Raw genomic sequence first — 16,489 nt, 5'->3', positions numbered from 1 at the left:
CAGATCTGCCAACAAATATGTTGTAAAAGAGCCTTTGCAATGGATACGCATAAATCCTCATTTTGCATAGTTTGGTAAATCAAAAAGAGATTGTACAGTCAATTACATCATATATGGCCAGTTTAGCATCTCACACAAATGGATGTGTGGAATTCGTAGACAGGATTCATTTATATAGGCAAAATAGTGCTATACAGCATTGCAAGGGTAACCAGTGGACTAGTCATGAATAAGGGAACTGTGGTGATCGAAGACAACTGTTTATGATAAATCAAAGAATCCTTGTGCAAGTATTAAGGCCCCTTTCACACGAGCGGTCTGATCAGATCCACCTGTCAGTTTTTCAGATAGATCTAATTGGGAGCCCAATATAACTCTATGGGCAGCCGGATGTAAGTGGATGTTTTGAGAGATGGATGCACTTTGGTGGGAACCTGGAAGCAAATTTGAAAGCAGTTTGAATCCCATGTACAGTACATTAGACCTCAATGTGCTCATATAAAGCCACTTTTGTAATCTATCTCTTATCCATTCATGTCAGAGTATCTTAGAGGTAGATAACCTTGGCTCTCCAGCTATGCTGAAACTACAAATACCATCATGCTTCTGCCTCTGGGAGTCATGTCTGTTGCTTGCAATGCCTTGTGGGATTTGTAGTTTCAGCACAGCACAGCACAGCTGGAGAGGCAAGGTTGCCCACCCCTGCACTAGACCCTCCAGACATGAGACCTCAAAAAAAAAATACCTTGCTAAATCAGAAGGCCAGGGTCTACAGTGGTCCTGATGTGAGGTCAGATTAATAGCACATCTGGGTCTGCTGAGCTGTAATTGGAGGTCTCCCCTCAATATTTAGAGTCACTCTGACTTTAATTAAGCAAATCATGCGCATTTCATTGCAGTCACCATACCTGATAAAGAGACTAGAGCTGTTTAAAAAATTTGCAATTTAAAGCTGGCCGCACACATTACAATGTAAGGGGTGCCACCCCTTTCAGGTTTCCCGCCAATTAGTACCAACACTTTTCTATAAAGAGCCTGTTTGGCCTTTCAGCATGATGTAATGGGAAGCCATGCTAAGCTTTCTATCTAATCCCATCATTGTAGTTCCTGTGAGCTCTTGGCCACTGGGCTTCTCCCTGCCACCATAGATATAAGATTTTTACCCAATCCAATCAAAGGTGGTATGTGTTTTCTCATGTCTGTGACTTAATGGCATTATGAGATTGGATTATGTAATTAGAACAGGATGGTATCACAAATGTTCACACCTCACACCATGGGACAATCAACATCTGACCTTCAAACATTCCATGGTGACTGGATTACGGTGACTGAGTTGCTCATGTGGTTATAAATGCTGGGGTATGTTCCTGACATTCATCCGAACTAAAAAAAAAGCTGCTTGGATAGGCTGCACAACATCGTTAACATTAAAAAGCAAGTCCAGCTGAGTGTGGCTATTAGTAGCCATGTATGACCTGTATAAATAAGAAATTACACAAACACATCTGTGGGATACTTAACATATAATCAAAGATGTAGCAGTAATCTAATGTACTCAACAGATCTCAGAAGTGTAATGTTCTGTGGAAATGTTGTCAGGTGATGTAACAAAATGAGCAATGACAAAATTGTGTTGAGTAAGGAGTAATTTCACCACTAATGGAAATCGGTCTTATCACTGTGTAACAGATGTGTGTTGAGATAGCATTACAGTGGAATTGTGAGCTATATAAACTTCTTGTTCATAACATTTTCACAAAGGGACACATCTGGACTGATGAAACCATGGAACTGTTCCGTCTGTTCCTTACATCACTGTGCTTCCTTCTCTGTGAAGGTAAGAGAAATGAAAATATTTGAAATATTAAACAAAACAAAAAGAAAAACTTTGTAAAAAATATTTATCATCATAAAACAGGCCAATCAAAATGGTACAATAATGCCTAACAACCAATCACCTATAACCTTTCATTATTTCAGAGCAGCTAGAATACTGATAGATGATGGCCAATTGGTTTCTATAAGATAGCATATCCCACTGTGACCATTTATTGAACAAGTCTAAAACCATCGTCTTTCTAGATTGGTGTATCAGAGGGGTTTCCAGCTTCATCTATGAGTTAGGAATCCCCTCCACTTGCTGAGTATTGATGACCACCCCACTCTTCAAGTTCTAATCTGAGGCTGCCACAGCAATTGGAACCCCTCTACCTTTTCCAAGGGTGACCCCTTGCTTTCAGTATTTTCCTAGTTTTGGAACTTGCATATAGCTTCTAAAATCCCATTGAAGCAGAGCTCTAAAAGCTATTGCGAATATCTTTTCATTTCCACATTACTCTCTATGTGCTATAATATCTAGCAGTGGGTTTTCTTTCATTATCCTCAAAAAACATAAAATAGAATCAGAAAAAAAAAATTCCATAAAGAAAGACCAACAGATCCCTCTGATTATATAAATATAATATTTCTAGTTGTAAGCCAAACTTCATCAAGTTTTATTTGCCTTCCTGTGCATCATCTGGGGTATAACTAGTTTTAGGTTTGAATTAAATTGACATAAATAATTTGATCAGATTGAGAAATTACATATTTAAAAAGGAGAATTATGAGGCGAGTGAAAATCACTCAGCCTCATAGTTCGAGCCTACGTGTGACAATGAAACTGTCACACGTCGGCTCAATAGATCGGGAAGTGAGCGAACACATACTGTGGCTAGCTCACTTCTCGATCCTGTGCCTGCAGAGAGCCGTGACCGTCACTCACGGCTCCCTGCAGGGATCCCCCCCTGCCCTATCCGATCCTCCAGTGCTGACTGGCAGAGCCAGCTGTCACTCACGCAGCTGGGTGGATCCAGACAGCATTGTCGGGATCCGTCCTGGCTGCGGCGTCTCAGTATAACCGCGACACTAATTTGTGTCCTCCCGTGACCCTTAGGAGAACTATGGGGAAAAGCATTGACCCCATAGTTCTCCTTTAATACAATGCCACTCTTCTGATTAGACTGTCAATATTATGTGACAATATCTTACCAACATACAGTAGATACCTTATGGCTAGGGTGACTTACAAGTGGCTGTCCATTTACCAGTATTTGTTCACCAAAAAAAAATTCACCTCAATCATTAAAGTGCAACTCAAGCCAAAGCTTTTTTTTAAAGTTTTGGATGGAGTAGAGAAGGATCAGTACAGCTGTCAGGTTTTTATTGCTGTCTGTGACCCTGTTAGGGAGATTCACCTGCATTTGTCCTGTGACCGTTATCACTGAAAGTGAAAGAAAATTCTAAATTGGTTAAAAAGCAACATTATTATTATAGGCATTTTTATAGCACCAACAGTTTACACATTCACATCAGTCCCTGCCCTCAAAGAGCTTACAATAAAAAAGTTCCAATCTCTAATGCAAGTTTAATTACCCTACCAGCATGTCTTTGGCATGTGGGAGGAAACCAGAGTACCGGGAGGAAACCAGAGTATCTGGAGGAAAGCAATGCAAGCACAGGGAGAACATGCAAACTCCATGCAGATTGTGTCGTGACTGGGATTCAAACCAGGGACCCCCCAACCCCTGAAATAGACCTACGCATGTTACTTTTGAGCCAGCCTGACTGAATATTGATTTTGCTGAGCTTTAAAAATATGCGTTAACACATGCTTTAAGGTTCATATAGACTTTAGATGGGTGTTGACTGCACATAATCTGGTTGCTGATAATCTTTCTCATACATCATTGAAAGATTAGGTGAACTGGAAAGGGAAGTGGTGCAATGTTCAGATTTTCCTAATGCTGGCCTATCTCTGGGGGTAAACAATACAAATTGTCCTGGAATATCCAACTCTGCAAATTAACTCTTCAAGACACCTGTGCTTGAGCAAGACATAATATTCTTAGCCAATTGGAACTGGCCAAATTGGTCAAATGTTTCCTTATTACTGTAACGAAGTTTAGAAGTAGTTTACTACTGTATATACTTGATGAAGTGATGATGAAATGAAACCTTTGTCTTAATTTACATAGGTGCCAGGATGAGAATAATAAATGGACGTGAAGCTGCCCCTCACTCCAGGCCTTACATGGCTCTCATAAATCTTGAAAGACACGATAATGAAATAATATGTGGAGGAAGTTTAATAAGACCGAGATGGGTGTTAACTGCTGCCCACTGTGATAAGTAAGTACATCTACTATGTCTGGCTGCATGGAGACAGGTAAATCCTGCTTTTAATATGATGAAGAGCAATACTTCCCATTTTAGTGCCATATTTACCCAAGACTGTATATATTGTCTGTGAAGACTCTCATTTACCCAGGTCATGGTACATTTTGTGTTAGTTATTCACATGCATATGGACATGTTCTGCAATGTTGGACTTGTTTTGTAGTGTTGGACTTGTTCTGTAAAGTTTCACCACTCTTCCAAGTAGCTTCTTCCGTGTTAGAAACGCATTCAGTACCCGAGTTACCCACAGTCAAAAGGAAACATTTGACCAATCTGACCCATGCTAGAAGACTGAACCTATATGCATGGACTTAGGGCCGGCCTTAAGGGTGTGCGACCTGTGTGGTCGCACAGGGCGCCATGACAACAAAGGTGCCAGGCGGCCGACACAGCTCGTCCTCGGGGCGGCATCTCTCCTCCTCACTGCTGGCCATCCGACATGACAGCGCTCCCTCGTCCCCACACACACACACACACACACACACACACACTTCAGCACTGATCCGCTGTTCTCGGATCCCCGCTGCCTGTATGGGCTGAGGAATCGGGGTTCAGAGGAGAAACTGCGGGGGGGGCACAGGAGGGAGCGCTGCCTGCTGTCATGATGGATGAGCGGTGAGGGGGAGAGAAGCTGCGCCCGTAGCTGTCAGGATGGCCGAGCGGGGAGGAGATCGTACCCGCTGTCATCCTGTCAGTTTCAGGATGACAGCGGCTTTGTGCGTGGCAGATCGGGGGATCGGTAAATATCAATGATACTTACTTATCGATCCTCCAGGTGAGAAGGACAAACACTGGAGAGATCGGCTGATGTGTCCCCAGTTATGAATGAACAGGCTGTGATATAAATGTTCATTCAAGATTTCCTCAATGGGGAGAAGCACTCAGTACAGAGGCTCCTCCCCATTCAGAAACTGCTGATAGTAAAACATTTACTATCAGCAGTTTCTGAATGAATGGGAAGCCTCTGTGCTTTCCATTCGTTGAGTGCTGAGGCTGCAGAAAAAGAAATGGAGGATTTGATGTTCTCAATTTCTTTTCTATTTTAAAAGGGAAATGTCAGGGGTCTGTTTGGACCCCTACTATTTCCCCGAAGCCCCCCCAACAGTAAAAAACAAATAAATAAATAATAAAAAAATAAAAAATTATAAAAAAAAATAAGTTTAATACCTTTGAATAAAAGTTTTATTTTTATCATACTTTTTAATATCTTTCTTTGCGGCTTAACAAAATAAGAGTCTTTAAATGGTGCGGATATTGGGGAAAATGGGTGTGGTTACTGGGTTGTGGCCACTAAATGGTTTCGCCACTGAGGGGTGTGGTCACTGAGGGGCGCTGTAAAGGTGCCCATACACTGCTCGATTCTCGTATGAGAATCGCGGGAAATCCCGCGATCGTACGAGAATCGAGCAGTGTGAACGGAGACGTGCAACCGTTTCTACTGTACGGTCGCACGTCTTCCGTCGAACCAGCATGTTCGAAAACCAGCCGGGAATCGTACGATTCTCGGCTGGTTAGAACGGTGCTCGGAAGACAAATGCCGAACGGGCCGGTGTGAGCCACTTTCCACACCTTATGCTCCAATAAAAACACACAATACACACTTTAAAATTAAAAAAAATCTACTAAATGTATTCCCTACAAAATTATAAACTGTTAATAAATAGCACATGCATCAAGACTTAAAATTACAACCCCAATTCCAAAAAAGTTGGGACGCTGTGTAAAATCTACATAAAAAAAAGAATGCAATGATTTGCAAATCTCATGAACCCATATTTTATTCACAGTTGAAAATAGAAAACATGTTAAATGTTTAAATTAAGAAAATATACAATTTTAAGAAAACAAATAAGGTCATTTTGAAATTGATGGCAGCCACACGTCTCAAAAAAGTTGACAGGGCAACAAAAAGCTGGCAAAGTAAGTGGTACTAACGAGGAAGAGCTGGAAAAACATTTTGCCACTAATTAGATTAATTAGCAACAGGTCAGTAACATGATTGAATCAGAGCATGAGAGAATCTCGGAGAGTCAGTGTGCCTCAGAAGTAAAGATGGGCAGAGGTTCACCAATCTATGAAAAGCTACATCTAAAAATTGTTAAACAATTTCAGAATAAAGTTCCTAAATGTAAAATTGCAAAGACTTTAAATATATAATCATCTACAGTACATAATATCATCAAAAGATTCAGAGAATCTGGAGAAATCTCTGTGCAAGGGGCAAGACTGAAATAATATTGGATGCCCGTGATCTTCAGGCTCTCAGAGGCACTGCATTTAAAACAGGCATGATTGTGTGATGGACATCACTGCATGGGCTCAGGAATACTTCCAAAAAGTATCTGTCTGTGAACACAGTTCACTGTGCCATCCGAAAATGCAAGTGAAAGCTCTTTCATGCAAAGAAGAAGCCATATCTGAACATGATCAAGAAACGCCGCCGTCTTCTCTGGGCCAAAGCTCATTTAAAATGGTCTGTTGCAAAGTGAAAACTTGTTCTGTATCGAAATTTGACATTCTTTTTAGCAACCATGGGCGCTGCGTCCTCCGAACTAAAGAGGAGAGGGACCTTCCGGCTTGTTATCAACGCTCAGTTCAAAAGCCTGCATCTCTGATGGTATGGAGGTGAATTAGTTGTGTCCCAAAACACCATCAACTGGTCTCCTCAGCTCTCAGACGTTTACAGAGTGTTGTTAAAAGAAGAGGTAATGCTACACCATGGTAAACATGGCCCTGTCCCAACTTTTGTGAGACGTGTTTCTACCATCGATTTCTAGAGTACCTTATTTTTTCTTAAAATTGTACATTTTCTCAGTTTAAACAATGATATGTTTTCTATGTTCTATTGTTAATACAATACGGGTTTATTCGATTTGCAAATCATTGCATTCTGTTTTTATGTAGATTTTACACAGCGTCCCAACTTTTTTGGAATCGGGGTTGTAAATGTACCCGTGGGTACCCATTATTAGTGTTCTCTGACTCTGTTGACTGTTTTCAGTTAGCACTGTCCCCAGTTCTCTATGAACTGCAAAACGCCTACCTCTTTGTTTATGTAGACCAAAAGAGGGGTGGTGTTCCGCAGTCCTGTGCAATGGTGACAACGCTGCTCCTCTATAGATACAGTATAGTACTCCTTGTACAGGAACTGTCACTTCAGGATTATCAGGTGAAAATAATATTTAAAAAATATAATGCAACATGTTACATTTTTGTTCCTTGGTTTAGAAAACCTTTTTATCTCAGGGGTGACCTGCACCCCCAAGGCCTCTACACATGCCTCCTCTCCTTCAGCAGAGGAGCAGCCATGTGTTATTAGAGTTGGTGGCTCCACCTGCTGTCCATACAACTGGAACTTAAATCTGGAAATTCTCACTACTTCCACGTTCGCAGTGTTCCTGCAATGCTGCTGAAGGATTCAACTTGATCCAATCCCACCCATGCAGCTGTGCAGCAGTAGATTACTTTTAGTACTGATCCTTTGCTGGCTGCAATCAGCCAGCAATTGATCACTATTGCAGTGATCTACTGCTGTGTGGACAAACGGGACAGAGATACAACAGCTCTATCTGAGGCTCTGTACTGACAGCGAGTTTGGTGGGGTCACTACACTTCCGATGTAAACATTATGTAGAAGCATAGTGTTAACATCCACTTCCATGCCATGCTCTTATGGAGCGATCTGTAGAAGCCTAGAAGCTCTTGGGCTTAGTGCTGATGTCCACTCTTGTAGACAGCTGGCGATTTCAGCCTTGACCCCTGTAGGAGCAGCTGATTCCTGCCACCATTTTAAAATAGTGCTATCCCAGCACCATTTTTAGATGGCTGCGACTCAAAAGTAGCTGACAACAAGAAATGTAAGTCTGAGGAAATGCTTCCAGCTGCCAGCAGCAGACTGATGACATTATCCCAAGGTGCCCCTCTCAGGCCTAGGGACAGTCACTTCAGTGGAACTTAAGGACTGCTCTTTAATGATAAAAAGTCACAAATTATTGCAGTTATATATTGTAGTACATCAATAATTTAGTAATGCAAACTTACTTACTTAGATTCATTTATAGAGACTTGTAATAGCCTCGAAGCTGATCAGTAGTAGTGGAGACCCCTGCCAATCAACAGCAGAGGAATTGGAGGACAGGTTTTATTGCTTCGGTCTGGAAGTGGAAAACTCCTCTAAATAATTAGCGTCCCATGCTGTATGTACTGTTGGCGTGCATATGTCTCGGTTAGTTTAACTCAAACCAGTAGAACAAACATTTCTCATTCTCTTTTAGGTTTGGATGGACAAAAAAAATAATTCTTGGAGCTCATTCCAGGGAAAGGAAACCAAGTGAACAGTGGTGGCAAGAATTTCGAGTGGAAAAATCTATCAAGCACCCACATTTTAACAAGACAAATTTAAGCGGTGACCTTCGGCTAATGAAAGTAAGATTGAAAGTATATTCTTTATAAAGTTAGTTGTAGCGGAAAGAATTTCTACTTCAGTAGTAAAATCCTCAGACATAACCTCCCCCTTCTCAGGTATTGGGCAGCACAGTGGCCTAGTGGTTAGGGATGGGCTTGATGTTCGAGTCCAACAGCAGTGCGACTTGAACATCAGTAGTTTGTGTGTTCGGCCAACACACAAAGTATCAGGGCGTTCTGAGGGCTATTCGCCCGCTGAGCGCCTCACAAGGCACTGCGCACCGCAGAGAGGTGAATCCCTGAGTGGGTAAAGCAATGCACCTGACCACAGGTCAGGTGCAAGACTTTGCTCAATCACGGTACAGTGCACTGTAAGAGCCATGATTGGGTAAAGTAATGTAACCAATTGCTTATATTTTGCGGCATCTGTCAGAATGCTATTCTGCGGCGGGAGTTCGTCACAATCGGACTAGTCGTTAGGCGTCCGTTTTTTTTAAATTATTTCTATTTATTTTTTATTTTCTTATTTCGTCGAGTCGTTGACGTCTGTGTGACATGCTGGACGTCGTGATTGACCTTAGGTCGGTGGATCCATTTTTTTTAAAATAAAAGACTTGTCAAAAACATGTCTTTTGGTTTTGTTTTGTTTTTCAATTAAAGGATTTTTTCGTAAGTGTGGCATCTTTTTTACAATTTGAATTTAACCCTTTAGTGAATGGGTAGAGCCCTTACTCATACACAAGAAAGGGGGCCGCATCTGGGTGCCCATTAAATGCGATGTGAATAAGCCCCCTGCCCGCACCCCCAAAACCAACGTCCCAGGGCTTGTGGGGAAGAGGCCCTTGTCCCCATCGGCACGGGGACAAGGTGCTTTCCGGGGGTGACCCTGAAAAAGCACCCTCCCAGTGCTGAGGGCATGTGGCCTGGTATGGCAGGGAGGAGGGGTACCTCCTTAAAATTCCTACCAGACCTTAAGGGCCTGGTATGACTTCGAGGGGGGAACCTCACACAATTTTTCTTTTGTTTTCTTTTAAATGGGGTCTCTCCTAAAATTCCTATCAGACCTTAAGGGTCAGGTATGACTTTTGGGGGGAACCCCATGCTTTTTCTTTTATTTTTATTTAAACGGGGTCCCTTCTAACATTCCCACCAGAACTAAAGGGTCTGGTATTGTTTGGGAGGGGGAGCCGCACGCTTTTTTTTCTTTATAAATAAAATGTTTGCTGCAGCAGGTTCTATACATCGTACAGATGTGCCACTTTACAGGCAGTTTAAGATGATCCCCAAGGCACGATATTTAAAAGTAATTTCTCATTTTTATTGTTTCACTTTAAGCAATGTTAAAATCTATGCTCTATTAAAAACTGTATTTTTTAAGAGTGTTTTTTTGATTAATACATGTCCCCCAGGGCAGTACCCGAATCCTCACCCTTGTTATGGCCAATAGCTTGCATATAAGCCTTCAAAATGGGGACATTTGACTTTCTGAGTTCTGGTCCCATAAACTTTCATTGAGTTCGAATTCAAACTTTTTCCATGTTCTAATGTTCGAACTCGAACCGAACTCAGGTGTGTTCGGACCATCACTAGTAGTGGTTAGCGCTTCTTGCAGCACTGGGGGGTCCCTGGTTTGAATCCCGGCCAGGTCACTATCTACAAGGAGTTTGCATGTTCTCCCTGTGCTTGTGTGGGTTTCCTCTGGGTGCTCCGGTTTCCACCCACACTGCAAAGACATGCTGGTAGATTGGCTCCTGTCTAAATTTTCTCTCGTTTGTACACATGGGAGACAGGGACCTTACTTTGTAAGCTCCTTGAGGGCAGGAACTGATGTGAATGTCCACTGTGTAAAGTGCTGCATAAATTGGTGGTGCTATATAAATACCAATTAATTTTTAAAAAGCCATGACAGGCTGGGCTCATGGGAAGTGGACCGAATGGGCATTATTTAACCCACAAGCCTGGGATCTTCTAATGGTGGAAAGGTAATAATACATGGGGAACTCCAGATTTAAAGGTGAGCATTGCAGCAAAAGCTGTTTTTTAATTTTTAATTTTACTAATCAATACTTTTTCCTGGAGCTCTGCTTTAAAGATTCTGAAATCTTATCCAATAGAACATTCTCTGCAAATTTCCCATTAAAAAAAATGAAACTAATGCTGGTTAAACCAGGTATCTCTATGACTGGGGAGAGACCCATCATTGATATTCACCACCACCATCCGTTACCTAATGCAGTGTTCTAATACCAATGGCATTGACCCCATTTCATCTTTTATTATTCTTCATCCTATTCTAGGCACTTTTCCCAAGATGCAGAATGTTGCTTTTGTTGTGTGTTCTATGTCACATTGTATATTAGGTATTTTAGCAATATTGCTTCTTTTTATTTCAGTTAAACAGAAGAGCCAAGCTAACAAAAGGCGTTCAACTTTTAAAATTACCAACCACTTTTGAGGACCCTGGAGAAGATAGTACATGTGAAACAGCTGGATGGGGACAGACAAAAAATGCTGATGCAGCAGATAATCTGATGGAAGTTAATGTCACAGTTTTAGAAAGAGATAAATGTGCCAAACACTGGAGCAAGCACAGCGCAAATATAACAGAGAACGTGATTTGCACTATTGTGGGACCGGGAGGCAAAGACACATGTGGAGTAAGGCTTAACCTCTTCCCTCTTTCTCTTCAATAGGAAAGTCACATATGATAGCCAGGAACTCATGGCATTCTCCCTGCTGATCTATGGTCTCCTTTTATAATACTTATACACATTACAATCTGATCATAAGATTTCCTGCAATTGTTTTTTTGATGATGGCAACACGCATGGAGCTGTAGAGGATCAGATGTGACCAGTATGGATGGGCTATTGAAACCCCACCCACTGAGCAGAGGAGCAGACCTGAGAGAGAAAGTTGTGTCAGCTCCGCTCCTCTGCTTAGTGGGCGGGTGCAATAGCAAGCCTGCTATTGGCTTTTTCAATTTGAAATAGATGGGGGGCGCCATGAGAAAGTGAGTGGTCAAGGCTGCGCCCCAGGCTGCAGTGTGCCCTAGGCGGCTGCCTAGTTTGCCTAGTGGCAGCACCGGCCCTGACTGCACAGTGCCTTGCGAGCACTGATTGGCTAAAGCCTTGCACCTCACCAATCACAGCACAGTACTCTGTAAGAGCCATGATTGGGCAAAGTAATGATGACTTTGCCCAATCATGGCTCACCTCTCAGGTGCCATACAAACGTAAACAGTTGGGCGGAGGTAGCTGTCACCGCTAGCTCCACCCAATTACATAGTTACATAGTATTTGAGGTTGAATAAAGACATAAGTCCATCAAGTCCAACCTATTGTGTGTCTGCATTTATGTTTGAGCTGGTATGTGCTTGTGTATGAGTGCATGTGTGATTTTGCTCTTAGGAGTACCTGTACCCCTGTATATTATGGTCTCCGAGGAACTCTTGAATTATTCCACACTCTTAGCTGAGATCACTTCCTGCGGCAGAGTGTTCCAGACCTTAACCCAGGGGTCTCAAACTCAATTAACCCGGGGGCCACTCGACACATAAAAAGATACTACCCCTGCACAAATAAAATAATGCACCCCCTCCATACACATAAAACAATACTACCCCTCTGCATTTAAAATAATACACCTCGTGCCGGTCCCAGCCGCACCGGCCACATTGGATCACGGACCAGCAGCGGCGACGAGCAGACAAAGGTACGGGGGGAGGAGGGAGGGGCGGTGCACACCCGCAGCTCCTGCAAGCGATCGGGCGTCTCTAGAGACGCCTGATCGCTTGTATGTAAACAGCCATCGCTGGCTGTTTACATGCTTACAGTTTTCCCTCTCGTGTGCGCGCTGAGTGCCGCACACGAGAAGGGGGAGGGGCAGGATGTCTTAAGATGCCCTCCCGCTCCTAGCAGACGTCCGTCCGGCCGTTCACAAACGGCCATGGACGGAAGGTAGTTAATAATGTTGCTGTCGCCATTGAACAGTTTATACAAGAAAATCATGTCCCCCCTTAATCTTCTAACCTCCAAAGAGAACATATTTAATTTTAACAACCTTGTTTCATAGTTCAGGTCCTCGAACCCCTTAATGAGTTTGGTTGCCCCCCTCTGGACTTTTTCCAGCTCAGGACATCTTTTCTGAGTGTTGGTGACCAAAACTGGACCGCGTACTCCAGATGAGGCCGAACCAGTGATCTATAAAGTGGTACAATTATAGACTTGTCCCTGCAATACATTCCCTTCTTAATGCAAGACAGGACTCTGCTAGCTTTGTTTACAGCAGCCTGGCACTGCAAGCTATTATTCAATCTGCGGTCTATAATGACCCCCAAATCCTTCTCCGTTTACGACTTCCCTAGTGGCACCCCCATAAGTGTATAGTCCATTTGCCTATTTTTAACTCCAAGGTGCATTACCTTACATTTATCGACATTGAACTTTATCTGCCATACTGTTGCCCACTGTGACGGACCCCCGTACTCAGGATGAGTATGTCCGCCGCTGTCTTCTTCCTTCCTCAGGAGATATCGAAACCCGCTGATCGGTAGCTCTCAGTTTCCCCAGTCACTGGTCGGGACACGAGTGTAGGTGAAACAAACTCTGATTTATTGAGCAACTGCACAAACTTTTATACAGCAAGTGATGAGATCAGATTATAATCCCATCACATCCCCCTTCCCCTCCCCAGAAATCCTGTCTTCACAACACCACAGGTGTCCACCTGATAAATAGCTCCAGACAGCCATAGCAGGAGCCTGGCCAGAATGTCATTGTTCTGAGCTCCCTCAGAGAACAATGGGAGATAACGAGGGATGGTGCTGATGGTCTTTTCATAACCAGGTCACACAGCATAACGCACTCAAACATAACTCAACACCCATACACAGTTAACTTATAAACTCATCACCATGCCGTCACACCCACTCCCTGAGTTTATATTTTGTTTATATTTTGTGGGCATCTGTCAGAATGCCATTCTACGACAGAAGTTTGTCGCGAGCAGAAGGGTTGGCGGGCGTCTGGCTTTTTTTTCATTATTATTATTATTTCTATTTATTTTTTTCTTGTTACATTTTTTATTTTGTCAAGTCATCAACGCTGGACGTCGTAACTGACCCTAGGATTACGTTGGTGGATTAATTTTTGGGGGGTTTAAAAAATAAATAAAAGACTTGTCAAAAAACATGTCTTTTTTTTTCAATTAAAAGGATTTTTTCAAAAGTCTGGCCTCTTTTTTAAAACTTTAATGTAACTCTTTAGTGAATGGGTAGGGGTACCCTTACTCATTCACAAGGAGGGGGGGCACTTGGGTGATGTTGTGGGGAAGAGGCCCTTGTCCCCATTGGCACAGGGACAAGGTTCTTTTCCAGGGGCAACACTGGAAAATCACCTTACCGAGTGCCAGTTTTTTTTTTTATAAATGTAATTTTTTTCATGATAAATGTCACTTTTTGCTGCAGCAGGTTCTATACATCTTACAGATCCACCACATCACAGGCAGTTTAGGGGACCCCCAGGCATGATATTTAAAGGAATTTTTTTATTTTTATTGTTAAAACCACTGCTCCTTTAAAAACTGTATTTTAAAAAAAAGTTTATTTTTCATTGATTCCTGTCCCCTAGTGCAATACCCGAATCCCCATACACTTTTTATGGCCAATAACTTGCATATAAGGCTTCAAAATGGGGACATTTGATTTTCAGAGTTCTGGTCCCATAGACTTTCATTGAGTTCGAATTCAAACTTTTTTCATGTTCTAGAGTTCGAATTCGAACCGAACTCGGTATGTTCGGCCCATCACTAGTGACCAGAACATTCTAATCACACTGACTAGAGTAACAATTGGATAGTAAAGTGTGTGGTGTGCTTGCAGTCTGTTCAGCTTCCATTCATAATGTGATTGATTTTAGTTGTGTTTGTGGTGCTCAATTTTATTTAACTGTTTATAAAAACAAAGACTTAAAAAGAAGACAAAGCATTTGTGTGTGTACCAGCAATGCAAGAACTGAACAAAACATTGTAACTATTATGATCTGTCAGTTAAAGTACCGCAGCGCTGAATACTGAAAAATGGCCTGGATGGGAAGGGGGTTTAACACCGCGGATGTCAACTGGTTAAATATTGATTGCAGAGCATGTACACTATGCAGAATTAAATACCCATCAAACTGGACCTGTCAGCAGCCTCCCATCCACCATCCTTTGATCTGAAAGAGTTAGGTGAAAAATAGTTGACTGAACCGCTAGCGACTGCAGTCAAAGAGCCACTGTCAGACTGCAATAGCCCGGCAGGAGGGATCCCCCAAATCTCCAGCATGGATGGAGGAATCTGTTAGATTTTTTTATCTACTAGTTTATGACCAGCTTATATGTGCAAGCATGATCTGACTGCCCTCTACCACTGCTGTCTAGCCAGCTCTCTCATAGATATGAATATATGAATAAAATGTTTGGCCAATATTCTTGTTTATTAACATGCAGGAGGCACATTGAGAGAGGAGCCAAATGCTACCAGCGCCTCTCACCCTGCGGAAGAACAATTATATTTGATCGTTTATACCAATGGTGGTGTCCCAATGGGCTTCCTCAAGGTCTACTAGTATGACATTATTAACAGATTAAGGATTAGTTCACACCATTAGCAGTGCATTCCGGTCCGATTCTGGCCAGAACGCACTGCCTCGCATTGCGGCCGGCTCACTTTTGTGCCTGGCTGGAGGGGGTGTGGCGGTCCATTGAAGTCAATGGAACGCAATGCGATCGCCCGCACAGGATGACAAGGCACATTGTGCCTGCAGTGTGGTCCGGTGCGATCAAAATGCTGCAAGCACTATTCTGATCGCATCGCACAGGACCGCACTGTGAGTGGCTGCTGGTGGTGCACCCCAGGGGGGTGGCTGCTGGTGGTGCAGGTTGGGCGGGGGTTTCCTGTGGGGAACACTCTGAGGTTGGGGGGGATGGAGGGGCCCCAAAACAGAGCATCCAGCTTAGCTCCTGGGAACAAGTGACATCACTGCTGGGTGGGATGCTGGCCAGAGAGTCCCAGGTTACTAAAAGCTTAGCTCTTAGCAAAATGGGTAGCTCTGGCAGGAAAGGGAGTGGCAGGCAGACCGCAAACATTGTGCAGCAGAGCGGCCAAGCTACTTTTCTTGTCAGCCTCGCATGTGACACAAAGAGATGCCACCTAAGAGACGCTGCCTCATTATAGGGACAGCCCTGCAGCCATGTAGCTAATAATTTCAGAAGGCAGTCAGCAGCTGGCACCAGGAACATGGCACTAGCAGTTAGTTTTAATTGTGAAGAAATTGTTGCATTGTTTCTTAAGAGGAATAAAGATAAGAAAAGGTTTTATTTTTTTCTTTGTTTTAACAGGGAGATTCAGGCGGTCCCTTAATCTGCAATGGAGAATTTACAGGGATGACTTCATTCGGGGAAGGTGTATGTGGAAAATTGAAAGATGCATCTGTCTTTACTCGTCTGACTGAGGAATACATACGTTGGATAACTGAAACAATAACCGACTAAAGTTGGGTATACATACATGCAGGCTGAACGAAACATTTTTTACAGATTCCTCCATCAACGCTTGCGAGTGTTAATGGACAGATCCCCCCTCCCCCGTTTGCATTGTATTTGGCCACATCCAGAATACTACCACTGTCAGAATACTCGAATTAAGCTAGCAGCTGATTGGCTAACAGCTTCGTTTGACTGAGAATTTTCTAACCTGCTCATTCGATCAGTTGATTAAGGGATGCCAGGCGGAAGAGTGCCGACAGCGGCACCCACTGTGTGAATTAAGTACGGTTCATCTTGAAGCATACCCTACTTAAGTCCAGAGCTAAATTGTTATTAC

The 16,489-nt window shown here is 42.9% G+C and overlaps 1 protein-coding gene across 1 annotated transcript; it reads left to right on the top strand.

Annotated features, from left to right (window-relative positions):
• Window positions 1-1,788: 1,788 nt before the first annotated feature.
• LOC108796684 (granzyme A-like) lies at window positions 1,789-16,158 on the top strand. The gene is made up of 5 exons (XM_018568180.1): window positions 1,789-1,840; window positions 4,020-4,173; window positions 8,496-8,646; window positions 11,019-11,282; window positions 16,006-16,158. Exons 1-5 carry the CDS (start codon window positions 1,789-1,791, stop codon window positions 16,156-16,158), a joined length of 774 nt encoding a protein of 257 aa, XP_018423682.1.
• Window positions 16,159-16,489: the final 331 nt, after the last annotated feature.

Source organism: Nanorana parkeri, unplaced genomic scaffold (assembly GCF_000935625.1).
Source record: "Nanorana parkeri isolate BGI_ZX_2015 unplaced genomic scaffold, ASM93562v1 scaffold1152, whole genome shotgun sequence".
Taxonomy (NCBI): domain Eukaryota; kingdom Metazoa; phylum Chordata; class Amphibia; order Anura; family Dicroglossidae; genus Nanorana; species Nanorana parkeri.
Note: the sequence above shows the minus strand (reverse complement) of the source record. Positions and strands in the feature narration are given on the sequence as shown.